The 26,046-nt window shown below is 39.3% G+C and overlaps 1 protein-coding gene across 2 annotated transcripts in view; it reads right to left on the bottom strand.

The window, feature by feature from the left end:
* Nucleotides 1-721: 721 nt before the first annotated feature.
* Nucleotides 722-26,046, bottom strand: part of syt16 (synaptotagmin XVI) — a 35,982-nt gene continuing 10,657 nt past the window's right edge. For both annotated transcript variants that reach the window (XM_085391206.1, XM_085391205.1), the window contains 6 exons: nt 19,138-19,311; nt 14,232-14,462; nt 12,016-12,233; nt 7,647-8,108; nt 7,347-7,536; nt 722-7,176 (listed from right to left, as the gene is read on the bottom strand). In XM_085391206.1, the coding sequence (XP_085247332.1) occupies nt 6,863-7,176; nt 7,347-7,536; nt 7,647-8,108; nt 12,016-12,233; nt 14,232-14,462; nt 19,138-19,311 (1,589 nt within the window). In that variant the 3' untranslated portion in view covers nt 722-6,862. The remainder of the gene's footprint in view (nt 7,177-7,346; nt 7,537-7,646; nt 8,109-12,015; nt 12,234-14,231; nt 14,463-19,137; nt 19,312-26,046) is intronic.

The following is a 26,046-nucleotide window of genomic DNA, read 5'->3' as shown; positions in this document are numbered from 1 at the left end:
ACAACTGCCTCATGTTTGAGTGACTTGTGTTAATTTAACTCAGTTGTTTAAGTTGCTGCCAAAGCAAATATTTGTGTGCAACAAATGTCCACTTTTGAATTAAGCCAATCCTGTTTTGTTTGCCTGCATGTAAACAGTGTGGTGTCGAGACCAAAATCTAGGCTGTATTTGCCAAAATACAAACTTCAAAACTACCTGACATCCATTGATGATTCAGTGTCTTTAAACCAATCTACTTTTAGTAATAACAGGCACACAGAACATTAAGTTTCAGGTCACTTCAAAGTCATAAATGTGTACTATCAAACCCTTTTAAGCTAGACTTACAAAATAAAACAAAGACTGTGAATATGGACTTGAAATAGATAACAAGCTACAAATCCATATTTGTGGGTTAAGGTCCTTGTAGAGCAAAATTGAGTATTTTGGTCTAAATAACCCAAAATGTGATGTCCACATATGTGGACGCCAGGTCCTAGGAGGTTAAGCTATATTCTGCACAAACAAATACAAAACATAAGATGCTTTCTTCAGTCTCTAATCCACTCTTGATTTGCTCTTGTCCTTAAGCACAAAGATTTAAAATTCAATCACAGTGACGTATGTTTTTGTTTTTAACTACAAAAGCCTAATTTTCAGAATTAAGACATTCAAGCCATGCTCACAAGTGAGGAGAGGACCCAAGAAAACAGATGGCAGGCAGACGTTGCCACAGCAGGGATCTTCTGGTTTTTATTGGCAATGACAACTTGGTACAAAAAGTGCTTTCTGGGTGCTGCGGGAGCTCAGCATGCACAGCCCAGACCAGGGCTGCAGAATAGTCAGTGCAGGATCAGGATCAGTGTCCACTGTCTCTTTACAGGCCTAAAATGCCTTATGAACTTGACCTTATACAGCTATACTTCTCAGGGAGGCCAGAGACAAGATAGAAGTTAAGACACATTGCTTTATCTTTGTCTCGTGGAAATGTAATGCTATTCAGTTTTTCCCTCCCAGTTAGCCCAAAACTATGGAGTCAGCTCGAGATTTTGGAGTGAATGGTGTGAATAAAGCATCAAATTAGCCTTATAGCCTACACACCACTGAGGTCAGGTCTAATTGCATGGAAAAACATTGTCTTTAATCAGTGTGAGTGCCTCAAAGCAGACCATGACAAAACCTGCCAGTACCTAAATATAACCACTAATCACAGGAATCTTAAAATTATTAATTTTAAGCAAAGTTTTACTCTAATTATAAAACATGAAAAACAATACCTGGATATTTTAAGAAATTACACTTGCACATTACAGTTGCATGAAAAGATTAGTTACTTTCATGTTTGTGTCTTAAGAGCAGAGCTAGACCCAGAAGGTGATCAGCCTAGCGTAGCGTAAACACTGATAGTAGCAATATATAGCTAACCAGACTTTGTCCACAGAAAAAGATAAACCCAACAACACTGCTATAGTTTGACACACTTACACCATATGTGTTTAATATGCACAAAAACAGTGATTTACCATAAAAGGTAAAACTATGCTATCATAATTAGCATAAACTATGCTGTCTCCCAATTCAAACATTTTTTAAATTAAGCTAGCTTACCTATTTAAAAAGTACGTGTGTTCTCGTTTGTACAAGGCCAATGTGGGCAATAAATCTGAAGAAGCCAAAAGTAGATTTAATTTAAAACTGATATTCTGTTAAATGTTCTAAAATTGAATTTGCTTAAAGCATGAAATAAAACGTTTTGGTCTTGGTTTCTGAAACTGTTTCATCCCTCTACTCACTGGCTTTGCAGTTGTCTGACTTCAGCCCTGGTCAGGGCCTTGACAAATAAACCTTCCAGGCAAATGCAGTCCTAGAGCAGCATTCACAGAGAACAACAAGGAGGCTTCATGCAGTTGTGTATCAACTCTTTGTCATGGTGGATATGTTTCATCTCAAAATATTACAGGCACTTCATCAGTATTCCATCCGCAGCACAATCTGATCACACAATCTGTTTCACATCTGTAATACAACCTGGGATCTTGAACTGGGCATGCAGATATATAAATACAATCCTGGGATGTATTTAAAAACATTAAACATTTACTATTTTTAAAAAATATAATAGATATGATAGATTCTATACAACAACTCAACATGCATAAAATATATATAATCTGTGCAGTAAATATAATTCATGTCACTATTCACACTCACAAGTACGAAGCCGGCTGAAGAGGAGTGCTGATATTATTTTACCCACTGCAGAGAAATGCTTCTTCATGGGGGATTGTCAAATTTCTCTCTACATACTTTAAAATAAAACTGATTATCAAATGTGGATTGTTCGGACTCATCTGCCAAAGATCATAGTAGATTAGGAAGAATAAATACATTTAAGGATGCGCTGTGTCATCACTAACGTTAATGCAACAAAGAGGATTTGGATACTTTGGAAGTAATTAATAATCCCAATCTGGTAGAAGACACATTTTTTAGGAATTCTAGATAGCTGACTTAAAAGGAAAAACTTATCTTTTTGCTAAACCCCTAAATTAGTTAATTGTCAATTAATTGTCAGTTCAGTGCCTTTTGGACAACAAAATGTAAGTTTAGATGATTTAACAGTTGTGTTTTTAGATTTTTTTCCTTTTCAAAGTGAAACCTTACCTCACTATGCTAATTCTCACTATATTTGGACAGTGTTGGTTCTTTGTTGAAATAATGCCCTATAATTTCCATGTCTTCTTTAGCTAGGAAAGATACATATGTCCGATCAATGTCATGTTAGCCTTACTCTCAAAGAGCTAAATTACAGAGGCATGTTATCACGTTTGCAGTCATTACAGCAGTTTTAAGACCCTTTGGTAGGTTTTTCATTTTCTATGAATCACAATTACTTGCTTCTTACACCCAAATAAAGTCCGTGATTTCCACATATATAAAAACTTGTACATTCTTCTCAAAAACATTGTTATACTTTTCAAAATGACTATTAATTTGAGAAAAAAAATAGTTCAATTAAAAATATTTATGGGCGAATCGCAGCTGTCTGTATCAAACAAACATAGATGGGATTTGGTTGGCTTTAGAGGGTTTAAACTGAACTACGTCACAGTGTAGAAAATAAAAAAATTATCTGGATGCCTATGTAAGGTAACTGCAGCACTCCTAATCATCATCCATGCTTCGTATAATGTACACCTGAAGTAGTTGTCATTACGCATCTACAATCTTAGCATTTACAGCATTTACAGCTTGGTTCCTGTGCTAAATTGATACAAAATGAGTCCATTCACCTATGTCCCTCAACAAGTGACTCATGTTCATATAAAAGGAAAAAAAGATAAAAAGTTGTCTTTCTTCTGCTGGAAACGTCCCTGAACGAAACATAACAAATCACGGAGTAATCAGAAGCTGTTCAGATATTGTGGCTTACTTTCTTGATAAGCACTTGTTCAAACGCTGACATTTCCTTTTTCTGAAGATTTACAAAAAGGTCATGGATAATGGAAAAACTAGGCAAGTATGTTAAAAAGGTGAAAGTCCTTTTTTTGGAGGGGGTATGCTAACACATTAAACACAACGAATCGGCCCTGATTTCTAATGCATGGCGTCACCTCATGGCCACCAACCTCGAGTCATTTCCGATCACAGTTTTATTAATTGCTAAAGAGACTGTGTTGTCACCTGACCAAAGAAAACAAACGCTCGAGTAAACACATCTCTGCTCTCAGTGTGCGAACCCCTGAGGGTTCAGCTACAGTATTTCTCCACACAAACAAAAATAATCCCCCGATTCAGGCTGCGCTCCTGCCTTATGACTCAAAGATGCTCAGATGGGAAAAGGAAGAGCATTAGCAGCAGCATTACCCTCATCACCATCACACTGTACGGTTTCACTGCCATAACTACCAATTAACACAGAGTGTGACTGGGGGGAAAAAACAGACACACACACACTTCCAGGGTAATTCATTGGCGGTTCTTAACAGCTGCAGTGAGATATTTAAAGCCTCTTTTGAGCTCAGCATTGATGGATGTTGAAATGAGCTTTGCCCTGTGAAGGAGACGGAGCTGAAGCCAAATAACATCATTCAGGATTGATGAGGCTCATCCCAATGGGTTTAAGAGCCTCCAGCTGCTGGTCTTCCTGCCTGTTGTAGCACGAGCGTCAGGAGAATATGAATGAGCGCTGAATGTGAATGAGACATCCTTCTTCTGCAACTGAATCAGAAAATATTGGTTCCTTTTTCAAGTATGTCACGGGTACGTGATCCTTCAGTCATATTTCTGCACTGAAAAACGCAACTAAAATGTCAGTGAGAGCTGCCTTACAATTTTAGGGTAAGCACAAAAACAAAACAAAAAAAAAAAAGACATAAACAGATCACCAAATGTTATTGCGGTTATAGTACCACTTGCCCAAAAACTTGTCTTGTGATCTGTTCCTTTACTGCACTGCTTAGGTCACTGTTTGAATGTAATCACCTTTGAATATTTAGTAAGTTTATATCTTGTTTATTTAAACTACACAAAGCTTTTTCACAACGCATTCACCGTGAGTAAACTTTATAGATTAAATTAGCCCTTTAATCTTATCATTTAGAATGATTACAACAGCTGCAATCCAGAGAATGTAAATACAAAGATGATAGTACTCTAGAATACTTTGGTATCTACCAAATCACCACCTCGCCACCACCGTGCTTGTTTGTGCTGAGCGGCTGTTCGGTTGTCACCAAAACGTGATCGTCCTCATCATAAACAAACATCTCTACTTTGGTCTCATCAGTCTCAAATACATTGTTCCGGGAGCCTTCTGGTTTAATGCAGCTTGGCAAAGATAAACCATACTGGCATGTTCTTCTGTTTTAATATTGATGTTCACACTTACTATTGTGCGTTTGACCAGCAGCACCTAACTGCTACTTTCCCTCTTAATTCCTACAAAAGCAGCAAGGGTGTATTTTTTCACAAAGTACTTCTGCATTTTGGCTTAATTGTTGTTACAGAAAAGATGATTTAATATGTAAATTGACATTCTTTAGAGGTTTTAATATCTAATTTTAAGAACCACCAATTTGAATGAAACCCTTTTTTATTTGAATCATTAAATTTCTGTGTGATGACTTAATTAAATTTGTATCTTTTTGTTACAGATTACATAACAATTTGCCTACAGGTAGTAAGGGTTACTGTATTGGATTTAGTATTGTCGATCATGTGGAGTTATTGGAGTAAACAATACCCTGACTAAGCACAAAAGTTGATTTTTGACCTGCTAAACAGGAATCCAAATGAGTCAGATTAGCTACTTTTTTGTCGTTTGTCACTTAAACTCTAAGAAAACCACATCAGTTTGGTTTCTGTGGGATTAGCTCTCCAGCAGCACCCTTGAATCCACAAATTACCACCAGCTTTTCCCAACAAATCTGCTTTTTGTCAGTTTCAGGACATTTTTTGGTCAACTTTCTGATAAAGTTAAAATAAATAGAATTTATTTTTTAGTTAAAATGTCAGGTTGGGCGATATGTAAAAATTTTCCAACCGACAATCTGACGATCCAACGATAGACCATATACTCACGCAGGCGCGGAACAAAGTAATCATGCACGGACTGATTTGCACATTTAGAATTTATACGTTTTGTTTGGAGGGAATATTTTACCGTCTCTTCTTGTTTGTTTCAGTATTACTACAGCTACTTTTTGGATTATTTATTTATTTATTTATTTGAGATGTGCCAAATCACAACAACTATATCGTCAATAGTCGATATATTCGTCTGATCGCCCAGCCTTATTAAAAAGTCTGATTTTAATCCACTGAGACGGTGTAGAAAACTTTGGAGGCTGTTTAAAGAAACAAAACAAAACAAAGACCCCCTAATTAACAGATGCCAATGAAGTATAGACACAGGTAACTGACGTCATCCAATTTGAAAATAATAACATTTTAATTTTTGTGAGAGAAGCTATCATATATTTATATATAAATTTATCTATTTAGAAATAGTTTCATTTTTTTGTGTTTACAGTTACAGATATTTGCATTTTACCAGCTAACCAAGCTCTCTAAGCTCAGTGGAAAGATGTAAATTGCAGTAACATATCACTTGAATGTATTTCTCACAAGTCTCTATGCTTTTAAATCACTCCATTCAGGCTAGCAGTGGGATTTAACCAGTGAGTATACAATTGGTTAAACTGATGGGCAGCCATGTGCTTGTGCTCTGATATAAATGATGTTACATCATAAGATCTTAATGAAAAGATGTCTGATGTACTGCAGAGCTCACTGAACACTTACTGAATAATTTTGCTAGTTTTTGTGACCTAAATGAACTTCCTCATATAACGTTGATCATTCTCGACCCATAACAAAAATGCAAATCTGTGACACTTCTGACAGGATGTGCCACTAATATTTCCAGAATGTCGAATCTCCCAATTTCTTCCCTGCAGTTTAGTTTACAGAGGACAAATGTCCTGCAGTGAAGTGTGAGAGATAACAAGACAAAAATATTTGACTTCATTCTGCCAATTCAGGAGTAAATTTAATGCCTTCAATGTCTTTTTATAGCCTAAAGTCTTTAAATATTTTTTCTTTCCTGAAACATGAATTGAAAGCTTGTATTTTAAACCGATTACAGCCTGAGGACCGATGACTTTGTCCTGCATGCTGACACAAACTAACCATCTGTGCTGGATGTAAAAATTGGGGAGATTCTGTGAATCACTGAGGCCTGAAATCTTAACCATAATAATCCACTCTCTAAATCAAGGCTTTCCTTTTCTTTTCCAAAAGCTCTAAATCTGTCTAACTACAGAATAAAAAAATATAAGAAAAACCACAGAAGAAAGTAAAGTCCTGCCCGACAGTTATTTTATGCCTCTAGCAGGACGTGCCAGCGGCAGACCTGCTGTCCTCGACCCTCCCTCATGTCCTGCCAGTGAAGCTGCTCTTCATCGCCGCTGCTGTTCTGGCCCAGAGCGATCCAACCCACCATCTCCTTGCGCTTCATGCTGCGGCGGTTGTAGATAGAGATCAGGAGAGTGACATCTGACAGCTGGAACAGAGCAACCTGGAAGATAAATGTCTCCTTGTACACGGGGTTGGGCTGACCACGGCGTACTGTCGTCTTAGTCCGACAGATCTCTTGACCAACTGAATTCAGCAGAGTCAGTCGTCCATAGGTGTCTGGACCAATGGGGAGGAGGGAAGAGGAGAAGTGATGAAGAAGAGAAGAGATTGTTATGAATGCCATTTCAGTTTGGCTGGATGTTTTTGCATGTATACAGTGAACACGTGTACCAAATGTATATAATTCGATTGTTTGTGTGTATGTGTGAGAGAGGCTCCCTGCAGACCTGGTGGCCTGTTCATGGCAAGGTTTCTGAAGTGGCTGCCCTTGATGAGCTCCACAGACATGCGTCCCGTTGTGGCATTGTAGGAGAGACCCACCAGCAGTTCAGGGACGCCACCGTGGGTCAGAGACTGGGTTGATGAGGCGCTGTCGCTCTGAGAGACGGCAGACAGGCTGAGCTGGGAGTCGACACTCTGAGGAATAAAAACAAGTGTGGTGGCTACAGATACGCTGAACAGAAACCTCCCAAAATCCTTTTTAAATTCAGTTACACCCAAAACTTGACGGCATTTTTCCTACTTACCTTCAGGTTACTTCTAGGCTCCAGGACTAGTGTCGTTTCCATCGTCCCCCCGTCTGGGTTAAGTCCTCGTAAACGCAGCACTTTCTCCCCCATCATTCGCTCACGTGATATCCTGCTACCCAGCGCATACAGCCTGAACCTGATAGCTGACTTCTGCAGGTCGGATGGCTCCAGGCGCGAGAAGCGAAACGTCTCGTTGAAGTGCGGGAGTGAGCCTTTCTGCACGGAGGTCTTGTGTCGCTGTTTCTTGGAGGGCAGCAGGACCACATGCACCTGCCAGGCGCTCATCCCACTTCGAGCCTTGTCGGGGATATCTCGGGCTGCAATCACAGTGACCAGCAGTTTTTCTGCGGCAGGACGGTACTCCAGGGAGAGGACCAGATCTCCACACTTGGAGATAGGAGTTCGAGGGGAAGAACAGCCTGGCTGAGACGAGACTTCGCCAAGAGGAGGTGGCTCTTCCTGGCAAAGTAAGGAGAGAAATCATCACAAACACACTACACCAACCTGTAGTTTAACCTTTTGCTAAGGAGGACAGCTGCAGTCAGTGGATTCTAGTGGTAACCAGTTTATGACTTAAATAAGCAAAAGTATGTTAGCACAAAAAAATTTGATTGTCACCTTCTTATTTCAAGGGATTTTCTGGCTTTTTATTCACCTGTCAGTCATAATAATCACTTTCTTTTAAATGTCCAGAGAGACAAAGTGAGCAGAAATGCGATCCTGAAGCATACATAAGCCCCCTCCTGCATCTCCCCAACCCCTGCAGTTAAATGCTCCCGTGCAGTCAGCAAACACAACATCGATTGTGTCAAGTGTTGACCGAGCGGGCCGAGTGTTGCTGTCGACATGGCAACCACTGGGGAGATAAGATAATCAGAGGGCTGCCGAGGTCTACTGGATGTGCAGGTCAGGAGATGCACACATAAAAGATAAAAACATAAGAATGGACCTCCACCTGAAAAAAAGCATTAACGTTTACTGCTGCTAGTAACAGGAAGTAGTAGCTCATGTGACCAATGTAGCAGTGGGGTGGCATCAGTATAAATGTGCAAACAGTAAAAGCATAACTTTCAATTTAAACATCACAGACCTTTATCATTAGTGGCCCAAGTTAAATGAAGAATTATTACCTTACAAAGCGATCTCCACGAAAAAATAATTTCTGTTATTTTGTTTACTAAAATATGAGAATTAAGTTTTACACCACCTGTTCCTACTAATTGTTCACTAGCTGTTGTTTTTAACATATTTTTTATTTTTTATTTAGTTGAGATAAAAATAAAATCAGAGACATCTTTAATAATCCTAAGTAACAGTTTAAAAAAACTATCACAAGCAATGTCTGTGAACTTCAGAATACCACATATTTAAATCTTATTGATTGCTATCGACCTAAAAGACGGCCAAAATAAAAAAACCCCACAAGATTCAGACTGCTCTAAATGCTTATATCTCTACATGTCCTTGTTTTTTTTATGATGGCACTGAGAGCCAATATACAGTAAGTAATTTGGTCATAGCACCCTGCTCTTAAGAACAGCAGCCCCCCATCCATATAGTCTATATTTCAAATTTATTTGAGAGGGGCAGCCAATCAGGAGAAAGTCAGCTTAAAAGGAGAGCAGTTTCAGTTTTACAAATGCCAATTTAATGCTTAATAGTTTAATAGGAAAGGTTCCCATTAAATATACAGGTTGCTCATCACTGGACTTGCACAAGCCATGGTTTCAGGTTTAAACAAAGTGTAGCTGTTGGTGTCCACACACTGAAGTAAAGGTGTGTAATTGTCACTGATAGTTTCTTCTACAAGTGAACGTTTAAAAAAAATAGCACTGGGCTACATTAAAAAATGTTCCTTTATACATTCTTGTATTTTGCCATCAAGTGTTTTATAGATGCTTTTTTGCTTATGTGGGCTTCACACGCTGCCGTGTAACAACCATATTCCATAAATACTTCTAATCAGAGTTGACTGGTGGGTGATGATGGTTATCTTGGTTACGTGATAATAGATTAATCTATTACTGATGCATGATGTGGTTTTACAGATTTAAAAAGTTTTATGGTTGTGTCTGTGGGTTCCAGACAAACCTGAAACATGAAGGTAGTATGAAACAGGTATAACGGCAGTAAACATAGCAGAAAGGGTGGTATTATTAGCAGCTGTAATATTTGCTGTATCTTTAACCACGAGCGGGGCTGTTATATAACTCTATAAATAAACTGCTAACAAAAAAAGGCTCTCCTGGGTTTCTGTAGCTCTGCAGCCCCTCTGATCCAACCTCATTTGTTATTTATGAAGCGTTTCTAGATTTCAGTATCACCCAGTGTGTGTGTGTGTGTGTGTGTGTGTGTGTGTGTGTGTGTGTGTGTGTGTGTGTGTGTGTGTGTGGGAGGTGTTTACAGCACAGATTGCGCCCAATTTCAAAGTGTGATTCGGTCACTAAGAGGTTGTGAATTCTACAAACACACAAACGATATACACATATATACAAAATACACAAATACCACACAGAGCAGGAATATTTGCATATGTATGCATGCTTTTTTTACACACGCACACACATACATATGCAGACAATGTAGCAGATATTACCTAACACGATTATAACTGTGACAGCACCAACATTAATGTTAGTGACTGATAAAACAATTAGCCTCTCAAATGATTAACCATTAACTTGGGGACATAAATTAAATAACTAAAATCCTCAAAATCAATGAGAAATCAAGATGAGCTATTAGTATAATCAGTCTTATAAAATACAGTATTGATTAGAAAGTGGTTAATAACTAAAATAATAATTACAATCAATGTTATATCTCAATAGTCACTGAGGTTGAAGGATTTGACTGTTCTGCATAAGCAGAGGTTGGCAACATTCACTCCTATACAACACTGATTACGGCAGCATATGCATTAAAGACAGGTGATTTACTAAAGTAATTAGTACAAAGATCTCACTGAGGACTGAGACTAAAAGAAGAAGCATGTGTATGTGTGGCAGACAGAGAGAGAAGCGTGTGTCTTTCTTCTGCAACGTAGCTGAACAAGTGACCAAAGAGAAGAATGAGCACATGTAGCAGGATCCTTACATTTCCTCACCATGTGCAAATGTGTGATTATGTGCAATAATGGTGTCAGCTCAATAATAAAAGTTGGTAGTTAGCATGCAAGACCTTGGTGTATGTAGTAAATGCAGGAACAAAACCATCAAGAAGATCATCATAAAATAAATGAAAGCCCAAACTCTTAACCATGTGTTATGAAAAACTATGATGTACCAGGGAGGTTTACTAGATCGTGGATCAGTCATTGATCAGAGTGATACTCCATGTGCTAGATCCCAGCAAGCAAGCGTTGTGTTCCACTTCAGCTGGCCCAGACACACAGCGAACTTCTCTTTGTTAGCTGCGTTAGCACCCTGAGCTAACATGCTCTGCTGTTGTTGCTCCTAGTGACTGCGATCAGAAGCTCTGGAGCTTGGAGAGGTCATAGGAGTGAAGAGCAGGCTTCCCACCACAGAGGTAGGAGTGAAAAAGAGCCTGACAATAACTGGTAAATTCCTGAATTAGTCATAACTCGGGATGCTAGCAATACTTGAATAGCTCTATCTTGATAAGAACCAAAACAAATCCTGTTTTTCCTCGTTTTTCAGGAACGTGCTAACTCAGGAGTGACATCACTCCCAAATTCGAAGGTATTGGGAACACGGCAGTATGGCCGCCTGTGATTTTGTCTTGCAGGTAAAAGGTGTCCGATTACAGATCTAGGAGGTGGTCATTCACCTCCTTGGAGGATGATATTGAATCAATGGATCTACAGTCTTGCTTTGGATTGTACGACACCATTATTCACAAATAAATAAGCAAAGAATGTATCAGCAATTTATGTGAAATCTCAGAGAGCTGTGGTTGGTTTGTTTCTTCCAACGTGAACCTGAGCGGCTTACCACAGCAGAGTGGTAATCCTCTCACAACTGAGTGACGATGATACCTCTGCCAAGCATGATGGGAACAGCAGGGGCTCAATGACCCCGTTAAGTAATCCATGCACCACTTTATTTATTTATTTATTCATTTATTTACTTTTAACTTTCTGGTCATTGATGTTAATAAAAAACTGCATTTGTTTCCCATTTTCCTAGACATGAGGTGCGGCTCAAGACTTTTGCACAGTACTGTATTGCAGTATTGATTGATTGAAATTAAGAAAATTCTCTGATGTGTTTATCCAATAAATGCTTCTTTTCTCATTTAAATAGATGTAAGACAGTGTAAAGTTAATGCTTGTCTCCAGTTTTACAAGGTCCAGTGTTATCAAACACACCAATGACTAGAAATGGTTAATGTCTGATTGTAGTACCTCTGGGGTCCAGGCGGAGGGGCTTTCTGTGACCTCATTCTTGTCATGATCCACTGCTTCCGTAGATTGCTGGTCCATACTCACGGTGGGACAGTCACTGGAGGCCAGTGGGTGGTCTCCTGCAGGTCTGTCCAAAGAGAGCATGGATGCCCTTTCTTTTGCTTCTACCACCGCAGAGAGCGGATCCTGGAAACCCTGTTGGCTTTGAGCTGCCGTTTCTGCAGGAACAAGAGCACTTGTTTTTAAACTGGTGGTGAAAGGATACTTTATATTTACACTGGAGATGGAACTTTCCATCGTCCTACTTTTATCTCACTCACTTTTAAAAGTGCAAAATTCCTAATGGGACAAGTAACAAAAAAAAGTAACAAAAAAGTAACAGCAGTTATTATTGTGCACTCACAGCATTGAAGATGTACAAGCAGTTACTAATAATTTTTAGATTATTTGAATGTGTAGAATGTATGTATGTCATGGTCATTTATAGCTTTTAATTATTTTGTTGAACTGTTCTTTTTCCAGGTTAAAATGATTGCACGACACAGCTTTAATTATTTCAAAAAGCAAGAACTGCATGCACAAGTTAGAATTTATTTGGGATTTTCTCGAACCCACACATGGCCAAAATTACACATACAGACTCAAATATATACATACATTCTCCTAAATCCTTTAGTGGTTTAGTAGTGCTGAAGGTTCTACGATGTCCTTTAAATGATTGACTACAACTGGTAGTTTGTTTGACAGCATTCATTGTATGACCAATATTCAGAACAATGGGAAAGTCCCAGGAAGTCAGTGAAGATATGGTCTTTTACAGCCTATTTAAAACAACTGCCGATTCCAAGATCATCAACTATACATAAGTACAAGTTATTTAGATGTGTGACCACTTTGCCAGAGTCTAGAAGAAAATGCAAATTGGGACCCTCAGATGAGGCGAAACTACTTGTAAACTAGTAGCATCAATGTTCCCTTTGAAATAAGTTTTACATCATCATGGATCGAGAGAGCGCTGACCAAGAAAGACTGACTTTTCTCAAAAGAACCTTAAAACCCTGCTCAGAAATGTTACGGCAAAATGCAATGGAAATTTTTGCACATCAGGTGTGCACGTACAATTACTGGAAAACTGTGAGTCGGTGCTTCAAATGTTTCAGCTTGATTAAGAAACTTATACTTGCATCATGAATGTAAAATGTATGTGTAACAGTATGTATCCTCACCTAATATATGTGCTCTCTGTGCAGTAATCCAGCAGTGAAACTCTTCCTAACAGAACGAGGTGAACATGTAAACATAGCTGCCACCTACATCAACACAAATTACTGAAATTAGACCTAGGTGGACATGAATATCTCCTCCAGTATACCATCTAATTTAGTCTTAAAGCTCTAAATGCAGTTTTCTAACCTTGTTTAGCACAGCAGTGTGTTAACAGGAGGGATATTGTGCAATTTGACAACCCTTGGCCTTTTCCTAACGCAGGAACACACGGAGAACAAGCCGTACCTCAGACCAATCAATAGCAATTATCTCCAATTCTCTGTCATTAAGGTCGGCCTGACTGTTATATCAATGGCTGCATAGAGAGTTCACCATAGCAACAAGCTGAGGTAAGTCATCATTCTGTGTGTGTGTGTGTGTATGTTGTTTATAAAGGTGGAAATATATAACAGAAGCTGAAACAGAGTGACCCTGACCAAACCATGTCACCACCCCCACCAACCACCTGCTGCTCATGTTATAATGAAGAGTAAGTTCAGGATTTTTCTAAATATTTGTCTGTGATTGCTGTAAAAAAGCAAATAAGGGTGCTGTTCGTGCAGTAAGTTATGTAGCAGCTGAGCGGGGTGTGAATGAGATAATGATAATGAGTGATTTTGATCATTTGATCCACTGGCAAACAAATCTACAAAAACCACAAATAGAGTAAACAAAATAGTGTAAAAAAAAAAAGAGAGCTGGTTTGTTTGCAACGTTCTAATTCTTCCTTATCCTCGGGCTTTTCTTAAAATAAACAAACAAACCAACAAGCACAAAGTGTCATATGCCTCCATCTTTCCACGCTCTCTCCCTGAGCTCTTTACAGCCTCTAATCTCCAGGAAAAACAGTATTTGAGGCTTTTTGGATTCATCAGGACAGATTAGTAGATGACTACTGCTGGCTAAGTCTTTATCTATCATTATTCCCAAATCAGTATCTGGATGAGTACCTTCACAGTCTGATGGCTCAGTGCTGCCCTCCTCCTGGTCTGATAGTCGGGTAAATTTGTGTCGTCGACCCAGTGACAGGTGAGTCTGCTGGGGCTGCTGCTCACCGATGTTTGCTGCTGCGGTGCGAAAATTCTGTGAACGAGACACGGACATCTCAAACTGCCTCAGGATCTCATCTTCGCTGTCTGACGAGCTGGAGGCATCGTCGTCGTCGTCACCGTAGCTGTTCACTGGAGGGAGGTAAAGACAGGGAAACAGAGGGACTCACAAATGGGAAAAGCTGGGAGAGTTCAGGAGAGGAGGAGAGGAAATCCAGATGAACGGAAAACATTTGAAAAGACACTGACAAAACTAAAGGAGAAACTTCTTGGACAGACTATCCTACAGACCCAAAGGACACCAACAGAACTAAGAAGGTCAAGAGCCTCTAGTTTGGTGTACACGCCAGTTAAGACTTTAAAGTCTAATTACTCTGTTACTCTGTCATATGCCTGTAACTAGAATTTAATTGCACTTGACCTGGCTATTGTTGTCTGTGTGTTTGTCAAAAACACAAAAGGTTTTTTGTGAAAGAACAATTAACTACCACCTACCAACCAACATGTTAAAACCATTCAGTGTTGTGGAGGAGGAAAATAATTCCTCTACGAGAGGTAAATAAGCGAGATCACATTTAAAGCTGTGCTCAGCCTCAGTCTGTTCAAAATAACGACGCATATTAGCATTAGTGGGGTTGAGGGTCACTCCACTACCTTTATAATTTCACCATAACTAGATAGCAACAGCTGAATGAGTGACGCAGCAGTGGAGCAATCAGCCCCCTCTTCTCTAAATTGCAGGTCACCGTACCTGCCTGAGCAATTGCCATGGTTACATACAGAACAAAAACAAGGCTGTACACACTGTGTGGGCGAGCAAGGCTGATTGGTCTGTTAACTTCTCTCTTCTTTCAGGCTTTTACAGCGAAGCAATGCGACTCAGTGGCTGAAACACATGGTTATTTCAGATCAACTCAGGAGCTTGCCTGCTAGAAACATAAAACCTGGGATAATTCTGACTAACAGAATAGTTTCAATAGGTTTTTAACTGCATCTGAAGGGAGATGCTCGTGTGTGTGGATAGCCACTATGATTTTGACATTTATGCAGAATAAAATATTTTCTTCAAATTTCTGTTTTAAACTGAAAAACTTTTTTCTTTCCATTTTTATTCATTATACACAATCCTCTTAACAAAGACAAATGTTATCTCTTTTAAAGGTTGTTGTTTTTGTGGGAAGCTTTAATATTCAAAGACATATAAACATATAAATACTGAGCAAAATTTAAAAGAAGAAATATTTTGGTAACAAAAAAGCAACCTTTCAGAGAGGTCTGGTCCAAACTTAAGGCTAAAGCCCAATGCTCCACAGCCTAAGCCACACCTACTACTTGTTTTGCTGTACTTGGTATTATGTGGTTATGTGAAATACTACTCAAAAGGAAATAATACAAAGATTTTAATCTGCAGGGACCTCCATTTAAGGGAAGTTCTGGACTAAAACTGTCAAGTTTCCAGTGTTGATGTGTTTACAGTCCTGTTGTTTTCAGTCCTTAATTCTAGTTTTTGTTTGATTTCTTTAAAATAGCAAAGAACAGTGTTAAATTATGCTGTGAACAGGTCACCATGAGTGAGCCTGCTATGGTAACAGAGACTTGGGTGTTCTTGTAAGCAGCGTGCGTACAGGGATACCAATATGGTGCTGAAATCTTCCTCATGATTAATGATGATGCCTGGACAGATCACAGCTGATAATGGTAAATGAAGGAAAATAGAACATGCTAGCTCAAGTGTTGTGCTGGTTTTAATCTTGCCTGTTTGAGTTCAACAGCTATCCAAATGTATTAAAACAGGGCAGGACTGTAAGTATCATTATTGTAGTATTTATAGCCTTACTTGTTGTTCTATTCATTAGATCTGTATTTAATATTTTCTTTTTTAGTTATATATTTATAGGTCACGTCATTATTTTCTTTCTTTCTTTTTTCAAAGCAATTTTTGTGTTTCTATTTCTTATTTATGTCTTACTACGTTTACTATTCTATTTCTGTTTATAAAGATCTGATGTATTAATTTTACATAATTCAACATGTTTATTTTTATTTTTTTACATTCAGCTATGCACATGTCGCTGTATTTATTTATCTCCAAACGTTGATTCTGTTCATCTGGACGCAGCGTTTTCAGGAGAGACGTTTCGTCATTCATCCAGGTAACTTCTTCGGTCTCAGCTGACTGCAGGTTTCCCCAACTTTATAAATAATCTTATATTTTGTATGTTAAATTTATACATTTGCTTATTTGTGTCTGAGTGTTCATAAGGTAAGAGACACTAGCCTGACCTCAAAGCCATTGATTGTTGTTTACAAAAGGCTAGGTGAAGAATTAGCATGTGTAGTTGATAAGAATTATTTGCTTATGTCTGATTCACCCAGAAAAAACGAATTCTGCTTTTAACTGCGATCAGGACTACCCAGCTAATTCACATACAGACAGAACAACAAAGAAATTACATAAAAGGAAAAAAAAAGAAAAAGAAATAACAGAAAAGTAAAAATCACGAAATAGCCACAATAATAGTTTCTGTAAGGAAAATACATTTTAATTCAATGCTCTCCTCATTTCCATTTTTTGGTTAATTTATTTATTTCTGTATAAAAGTATTTATTTATACATTTATTCAGTTATAATAAAAACATTTTTCGTCCCACACAGAAAACACAGCAGCTATCACACTGCCAGATGCTGGTTAAACTACTAGGAATACAAAATATAAAACACAATGTTTTAAATACATTTGTTTATTACTTAATTCCTTCAATGTGATTCAGTTTTTTACTCTGTAAAATATGATAAAGAAACTCTCTTTAATTAACAGGACATTCACTGTTACTGTACTTGTCACTTCTCAACAACATACATAACTCAAGCTTATTAGCCATCAGTATTAGAATAATGAATATAGGTCAAATTAACCTTAAACTTTTAACCTTGTGCTAAGCCTGAGACTAGAGTTTAAGTTAAACCTGTTTCCACACACAGTTTGACTGAACCTGAGTTTTCAAACAGCTCCTACCTCATCCAGTGACACTCCACAGACGTTCAGCTGAATCTTATGAAGAGACTATAAACAGGATATGCTGTTTGTTCAGGAAACTAGGTGGAAATAGCAGAGGCTCCACCTGTTACAGGTGAAAAACTAACAAGCCAATGTTTGCTCACAGTTTGACTCACAGTCTCCACCATCCTACTGTAGCAAATGTGAACATGCCCTTCTTTCATTTCTGCTTCCTTAACAAGAGCAAATATGGGTTTACCTCTGCTGACCACTTGTTCAATTTGCTCTTAATGCTAAGATGATTCAGAGGCTCTCAACCAGATCCGAGCTGGTTTGAAGGATTTACCCTCTTCAGGAAGCTCTCAGCAGGTCTTTTAGAATTTCTGTCAGCATTAATACAAATTAAATAATTACATTCATCAATATTCAATTTAAGAATTAGGCAAAGGAAAGAAATTGTTACTAATGAAGAAAAACTCTATGCAAGAAATTCCAGAATCATCTTGTTTTCTTCCACATATAAATTTGAGGGTTGCTGATGGCTGGAATTTATCCCAGCCATCATAGAGCGAAAGGCACAGAGCACCTTGCATGGACAGGTCACCAATCTGTTGCAGGGCTAACCTTAAACCACTCTGGTGATTCAGTGATGTGTTGCTGAAGATAAAGGTTTGACCAGGAAGGTCGTGAACAGTTCATGTGGCAATAAAAGATCAAAAGCGGCAGTCGGGAATGAAACCCAGCGGAATAACAAGAACAATGTGCCAAAGACCAGTGGGAATATGTTAGCTATTAATACACTGGGACTGGACACAGGTGAGGATGGGTCAGGTGCAATAAAACAGGTTTTTAAACAGGTAACTGGCACCATGTTAGCGTCTTCCCAGTTGATCAGGTCTAATAGATGTTTTCACAGCAGGAACTCTGGTGTGGTAGAGGCCTTTGTCAAAGTAGGCAAGGCACAGCTTTATTTAGCAGTAATGACAAATGTATTCCATCTTGACTAAAGTCTGCGTCATACAAATGTGAATTTCAAAAACATTAATCATTAATCAAATTACAAGCTATGAAATTTATATAGTTTAGAAAATAAAGTAGTAGAAGTAGCACAGTTGTTAAAAAAAATCCCATCTACTTTATATTTCTAACCGAGTACACAGTATTTGATTTTGAAGTGTTGTCTTCAATGTAAACGTGGCTCAATGGTCATGTTTGCAAGACAGGTTATGGGACATTAAATAGAAGTTAACCTATGGTAACCTTTGCTCTGCGTGTTTGCACTGTTTGACAAGTGGGAGGAAGGAAAAAAGTTTAAGTGGGTGACAAAATGGGAACAAAAGCTGCACCCTGAGTATCCTGCACTCTGTGTTTCTTTCTGAATTTCCTCGGAGGTGGACTTTTTCATAAAGCTTTCGCAGCGTTAACATTTTTTAATCGTGAACAGCTTTGTAGCAGTATGCGGCTGAGTCACGCAACTCCCTCTCGCCCACAGAAATCACTGGACAAATACAAACTCTCCCACGTTCTCTCTCTGCTGCTGAACACTTTAATTGGGGTCAAACTGCAAACAGGAGACGTGTACTCTCTCTGAGATGTTTCTAGTTGAGACAAACCTTGAAGTGTGGCAGGACTCACTGGCTAGTAAAACTTAAAATTCAAACACCACAGTTTTGCTGCTTCTCAGTAAAATGTATCATTTTTGGAAGCTGTCCTGTGAATTTATGACAAAATATATATGTGATAATTATGGACCCTGGCTCTCCTACACGAGTAGGCATGTTACTGTCATTGAGTTGTCAGTCACTCACCGAGGCCCTGGCGGATTCCAGCCCGTCCTTTCTTGCGACGACCGTGTACCTCCAGGCAGGGAAGACCGCCGACACGTGAGAAACACAGTTTCTTGTTGATGAAGAGGAAGAGGACGGCCAATGCCACGATGAAGACACCCACCGCCGACAGGAAGCCGATGGCCTCTGGGGTGACTGGCAGGAGCAGGGAGAGGGAGAGGGGACACACAATGACACACTGATCAGACCACACAAACAGACAGCCTGGATACATGCGCACACGTGCACACACACACACATACATGCACGCAACAGTACGCATGGTACATGTGATACACACAGACAGACAGGTGAAACTTTAGTAGTTGAAATATCTTCAGTGCCTTGCTCAAGAGCAGAGTCAGTGTAAAAACAGTTTCACAGTTTTTTCCTATGCTTAACCAGCAAATCAACTTTGCTCAAGAGCACTGTGACGCTAGAACTGTAAGGTTTGAGTTCAACATTTTTTCTTGTCATATTTTAAAGAAACCAGTTCTCGCATCATAGTCTGTGCTGGTCCATTCTATGCCAATTACAGGTCAAAGTTCATCGCTACAGTATGGTTGTGTCCAAAATCACTCACTAATTCCCTACTCCCTCTATAAGGACTTCTATGAGAAGGACCATGTAATAGTGAGCCCATTACCAGTAAGAAAAAACAGTAATATGATTTGAGTGATCTTTTTGGCATTTATTACACGTATGCTATTTTTGTGAAGTATTTTGGAATATTCCAAGTGCACTATATAATTTATATTCACTATAAGATGGGACAGCAAAACAATAAAAACAGTCTATGGTCCAGAGACTAGTGAGTGATTTCAAACACTGCCTGTGTTGAATGAATAGCAGGACAAAAGTGCTAGCATTAGCCTCACAGCTAGAATCTGGCTAAGAATATACAGTAAGTAAGCTAGTTAGCTGGCCATACTAACCACTGCAGCTTGCATGTGGTGGGGCAGGTGTGGATGACAAGAGCTACTGATTAACCTTCATTATGGTCTATGATGCTAATACACCTCTGAAAAGTATTTAAAACTTATAGCGTTAAAAAACGGAGTCAGTATAAAGAGGGAAAGAGTGGCAAGAATCACGATCCAGTCCTGATCACACACAACAACATATTGTTGTGCGTGATCAGGACTGCACAGCTACAGTGTAAGTCTGTATTTATTTGTTGTAGGAGGAAATTATAGAATGATTAACTGGAGAGACTTTGTTGGATCAATAAATATCCTAGATGCAACACAGCAAGCTCTCAGTAAATAAATACAACAAGCCCATCCATTTACCATCTGTGATGTGTGCATTAACACTTTATGTGCTGTATATTGCTAATCTATATACTGCCTGTACACTACTACACATACGTAGTGAGCCAGTTTCCCTTTCTTTATATTTTGTTTCCCAGCATCTGTATTTTTGAAAAACTTTTTTAAGCTGTCTTAAACAACAGTTCTCCAGAACTTCTTCTTTTATTTGCTGCAGTTCATTCACTTATTTCTTTCAAATCCTACCTGAACATTTTCAGTGAAAATATTTTGTTTGTTAAACCATTTAACACTGAGCTATGAATCATTTAAGTATATAAAAGGCGCCTAGCTCAAGGGATTAGTGCTGTAAATCACAGGGAACTTAACATAGGACAAGTTTTAAATAGCATCTTTAGGCACTCTGATACCACCGTCCTGTTGCAAAAACATGTCAGTTGTTCGCATTAATTTTTGCACCAACAAGATGAATCCCTGTGTGAATCCCTTGAGCAAGGTGAAGAGGAAAACAGGGAGAAACGGTTGAGAAATGGACTAAAAATCAGTGGCAACAGGTTTCATGGAGAGATTAATCTAAATTTGAAATTTCTGGTTCAAATCATTATCAATATGCATAGATGAGTTCAGGACAGAGGTAGTGAGTGTTATGGTTTGGGGCTACATTTCAGCCAGTGGTCTTTGAGATCTTATTCCAATTGATTGAATCATGAATGCAGAAAGTATCATCACATTTTAATCCACCATGCAATCCCTTCTGAAAAGCATATGATTGTCAATGGCTTCATTTTTCAGCATAACAATGTTCCCAAACACACTGCAATGCAGAAAAAGCATACCTGAGTATGGAAAGAAACCCAAAACATACACACACAATTCTAAACACTATCAGTCATGGACTGGCCTCCCCAGAGAGCTTGGACCTCGACATTACTGAAGCAGTGTGAGATCAGCCTGGGGGAAATATTCTTAAATAACTTAACCCTCTCAGGCTCAAATTAACTTTTTGTTGCTAATGCACAACCAAGTCCTGCAGTGGTACTTCTGAGTACAAAAAACTCATAAAATATGTATGTGGGGTAATCAGGTTGTTAGTTTTTAACTGTTGCAAATCGGCAACGCCTGCCTCGAGAGGGTTAAAGAAATTAGAAGACATCTTGGCTAAGAGAGTTCAGACTGTTGAAGAATAAAGGTGATCATTAAATATTTGTTTTCATGCTTGAATTTTTTCTACTTTATGTGCTCTATTTTCATGTTTGCACATGCCTCAATAAATTAGTGCACCTATTTTTCATTGTCATGTAAGAAAGTAGTGATGAAAGTTGGTCACAACTAAGAAACGGGTGACCAGACAGGCAAACTGAGGTAGACATGGGCAGAGATGAAGAGAAACGCGAGGGTGTACTACTCTGCTCTGCTTTCAATGAGGTGCCTTAGTCTCCTTTAACACGATGAAAAGAAATGCAAAGGGATGAGGGACAAGGTGCCTTTTCCTGTTTCCACGGTAACGTTTCAGTGAGCAAAAATCAATGGAACCAAATGAACATGAGTACACATTCTACTGGGAGCTGACGCCAAAGAAAGCACTCGGCAGTGTAGGTGGTGAGGATTCAATACACCTTTTTTTTAACTCTCCACCTTTTGTTTTTGCCTCTCTTTAACTTTCATTCATGAGAACCTAAACTCCCACGCTTTACAGACGTACCTGATGTACCTTCATCTACACCGTAGACTTCCACCCACATCGTGTGTTCCTACGCGACGACAAAATAATGAGCAACAACAGCAGATGGTTTCTGTTGAGAAGAGGTTTTGACTGCTTAAAAAGACTTTAATCCTTATTTACTTTCTTCCTATTTAGGATCTAGCTCCTAAGAAATTCTAATACTGTTATTGGGACTCATGAGCCTTTCCTTTCTTCTCGTTATAGAGAGAAGACATAAAACTAGAGCTCCATTGCTATATTTCAGAAATAAGAAACACTTATTCAAAACTTCACAGTTATTTTTAACTATTCAGTAAACAAGCATCACTGGAACAGAGCCTTTCTCAACAAAGCCATGCAGCTTAGTTCTTATTTATATAAAGACTGTAGTGTATCAGACACGTATTTTTTTCTCTATATTTTTTTGGTATTATGCTTTGATGCATTTTTAAGTCTAATGTAAGCCGGGTTGTAGCACAACCCCAACTTGTGTACCTTTTCTGCTAGTTAGTTATCTTGCTGGACAAACTAATATTTTTAATCCATTTTATCATTTACAGTGGGGCAAAAAAGTATTTAGTCAGCCACCGATTGTGCAAGTTCCCCCACTTAAAATGATGACAGAGGTCAGTAATTTGCACCAGAGGTACACTTCAACTGTGAGAGACAGAATGTGAAAAAAAAATCCATGAATTCACATGGTAGGATTTGTAAAGAATTTATTCGTAAATCAGGGTGGAAAATAAGTATTTGGTCACCTCAAACAAGGAAAATCTCTGGCTCTCACAGACCTGTAACGTCTTCTGTAAGAAGCTTTTCTGTCCCCCACTCGTTACCTGTATGAATGGCACCTGTTTGAACTCATCATCTGTATAAAAGACACCTGTCCACAGCCTCAAACAGTCAGACTCCAAACTCCGCCATGGCCAAGACCAAAGAGCTTTCGAAGGACACCAGGAAAAGTATTGTAGACCTGCACCAGACTGGGAAGAGTGAATCTATAATAGGCAAGCAGCTTGGTGTGAAGAAATCAACTGTGGGAGCAATCATCAGAAAATGGAAGACATACAAGACCACTGATAATCTCCCTCGATCTGGGGCTCCACGCAAGATCTCATCCCGTGGGGTCAAAATGATCATGAGAACGGTGAGCAAAGATCCCAGAACCACACGGGGGGACCTGGTGAATGACCTGCAGAGAGCTGGGACCAAAGTAACAAAGGTCACCATCAGTAACACACTACAACGGCAGGGAATCAAATCCCGCAGTGCCAGACGTGTTCCGCTGCTGAAGCCAGTGCATGTCCAGGCCCGTCTGAAGTTTGCCAGAGAGCACATGGATGATACAGCAGAGGATTGGGAGAATGTCATGTGGTCAGATGAAACCAAAGTAGAACTTTTTGGTATAAACTCAACTCGTCGTGTTTGGAGGAAGAAGAATACTGAGTTGCATCCCAAGAACACCATACCTACTGTGAAGCATGGGGGTGGAAACATCATGCTATGGGGCTGTTTTTCTGCCAAGGGGACAGGACGACTGATCCGTGTTAAGGACAGAATGAATGGGGCCATGTATCGTGAGATTTTGAGCCAAAACCTCCTTCCATCAGTGAGAACTTTGAAGATGAAACGAGGCTGGGTCTTCCAACATGACAATGATCCAAAACACACCGCCCGGGCAACAAAGGAGTGGCTCCGTAAGAAGCATTTGAAAGTCCTGGAGTGGCCTAGCCAGTCTCCAGACCTCAACCCCATAGAAAATCTGTGGCGGGAGTTGAAAGTCCGTGTTGCTCGGCGACAGCCCCAAAACATCACTGCTCTCGAGAAGATCTGCATGGAGGAATGGGCCAAAATACCAGCTACTGTGTGTGCAAACCTGGTAAAGACCTATAGTAAACGTTTGACCTCTGTTATTGCCAACAAAGGTTATGTTACAAAGCATTGAGTTGTATTTTTGTTATTGACCAAATACTTATTTTCCACCCTGATTTACAAATAAATTCTTTACAAATCCTACCATGTGGATTCATGGATTTTTTTTTCACATTCTGTCTCTCACAGTTGAAGTGTACCTCTGGTGCAAATTACTGACCTCTGTCATCATTTTAAGTGGGGGAACTTGCACAATCGGTGGCTGACTAAATACTTTTTTGCTCCAATGTAACATTTATTCACGAAAAGCCTTCAGAACTATTTAGTGAAAAAGTTTATGAAAATTAAACTCCAGGAACATTCTCCAATTTTCCCTAAGAAGCAATAAGAAATGCAAAGTAAGCAACTGAGTTAGAGAAGGTGACGTCACTATGGCAACTGTAGCTCTCTAGTTTTTATGTGCAAACAATGTTGTTGACAATAGCAGTGGCTGGTGTGAACCCAGAACTGCAGTCAGTAATAGGGAACATGAGACTAATCGTAACCCGTGTAACACGTTACTGTACTCACATTTTTCAGTAACATGGCAATGTAGTGTGCTAAATTCAGTAATTACATTATAGGTACAGGTAAAGTTAAACAAACATGTTTTGTTTTCTTCCTGCACATTTGCACTACAAGCAGCTAATTTAAATACATATTCAAGAAGACAACTGTGGAATGGTCTACGACTTATGAGGAATGGGTTGATGTATTTATTACTTGTATTTGTACTGCATGAAAGGACAAGAGCATGATGGGGAAATGCAGTTGATGCCTTGACTGAATAATACTGCTAAACACAACTTTGGCTCACTGAAAGCATCTGCAAAGGCAGCATGCTAACACCTAAAAAACCCAGAGTGACGTTAAAGCTGAGTGCATGCTGACTCCAGTTCAGCAGCCAGAGTCTGAACACCAACAAATAACACACAGTAAAGCACTTTATAAACGAGCACAGTGTGGAGGAGAGCCTGTTTGATCACCAGACCAACAAGCTGGAGTCCAACACTCCAGCTTTTCCTCACCAGACCAGGTGTGCCAGCAATCAGCTGGCAAAGCAGATGTTCGAATGATGCGATCAGCACAATTTTATGCAATAAAATATTCGCTTTTACCAATACAAGCAGTTTACAATATCACAGAGGCATATCACAAGAAAAACATAACTGCTTCTTATTGAAGACAAGTGAAAATGCATCGCATAAATCGTGTTTTTCCTGCAGACATGCTGATGGGACGTTTGTGGTGTGGTGTAGTTGTGTATGTAGTAAACTGTTTGAAATGGCTTGGGCAAAGAAAGAGAATTCATTGCATAAAATAGCGCTGATCACATCACCTGATTGCACTGCTCAGTACAGCCAGCCAAAACCAGAGTTTCTGACTCCAACTTGCCGGTCCGGGTGAAAAACCTGTAACCTGACTCAAACAGGCCTCCACACAGTCCTCATTTATGAAGTGCTTTACAAACCCAAACATTACGGCTCACAGGTGGATTTTCCTGTTTGAGTGCAGCTAGCCAACCAACTTTACTGAAAAACATCGTTGGTTTCCTAACATGAAATTCATAAACATTTTTAAATTTATTTCCTAAATCCTGCTCCTTAGACAGTGTTACATCTACGTCAGTTTTTGAGAGCAGGGCTCCATGATGTAACTGGAGCACAAACTGGGTGTCATCAGGACACTACAACATAGAGCGAACACCATCCCCACAGACACAGCGGCCAGGGAGGCAGAAGAACAGCGCATCAAGAAGACCCTTTACATCCCAGCTGGACATTTGTCAAAGCTGGGACGGCACTTAAAGAACGCTCCAGCCGATCCAGGAGAAAAGGACAACTGCTGCCTAGTAATGCCTCAGTGATCCCGTATGTGTCAGGAGTATCAGAACAGTTGAGACACATTTTTTGTAAACACCGTGTCTCTGTGGCTTTTAAATGCCAAAACATGATGCGCCAAAAACTGGCCCACGCCCAAGGATCGGGTCCCCCGACACAAACAGAG

This window comes from Rhamphochromis longiceps, linkage group LG19 (genome assembly GCF_057381845.1).
Source record: "Rhamphochromis longiceps isolate RC_006_pf linkage group LG19, R_longiceps_female_GT1.1, whole genome shotgun sequence".
In the NCBI taxonomy this organism is placed as follows: Eukaryota; Metazoa; Chordata; class Actinopteri; order Cichliformes; family Cichlidae; genus Rhamphochromis; species Rhamphochromis longiceps.
This window is presented reverse-complemented; position numbering and strand designations above follow the sequence as displayed.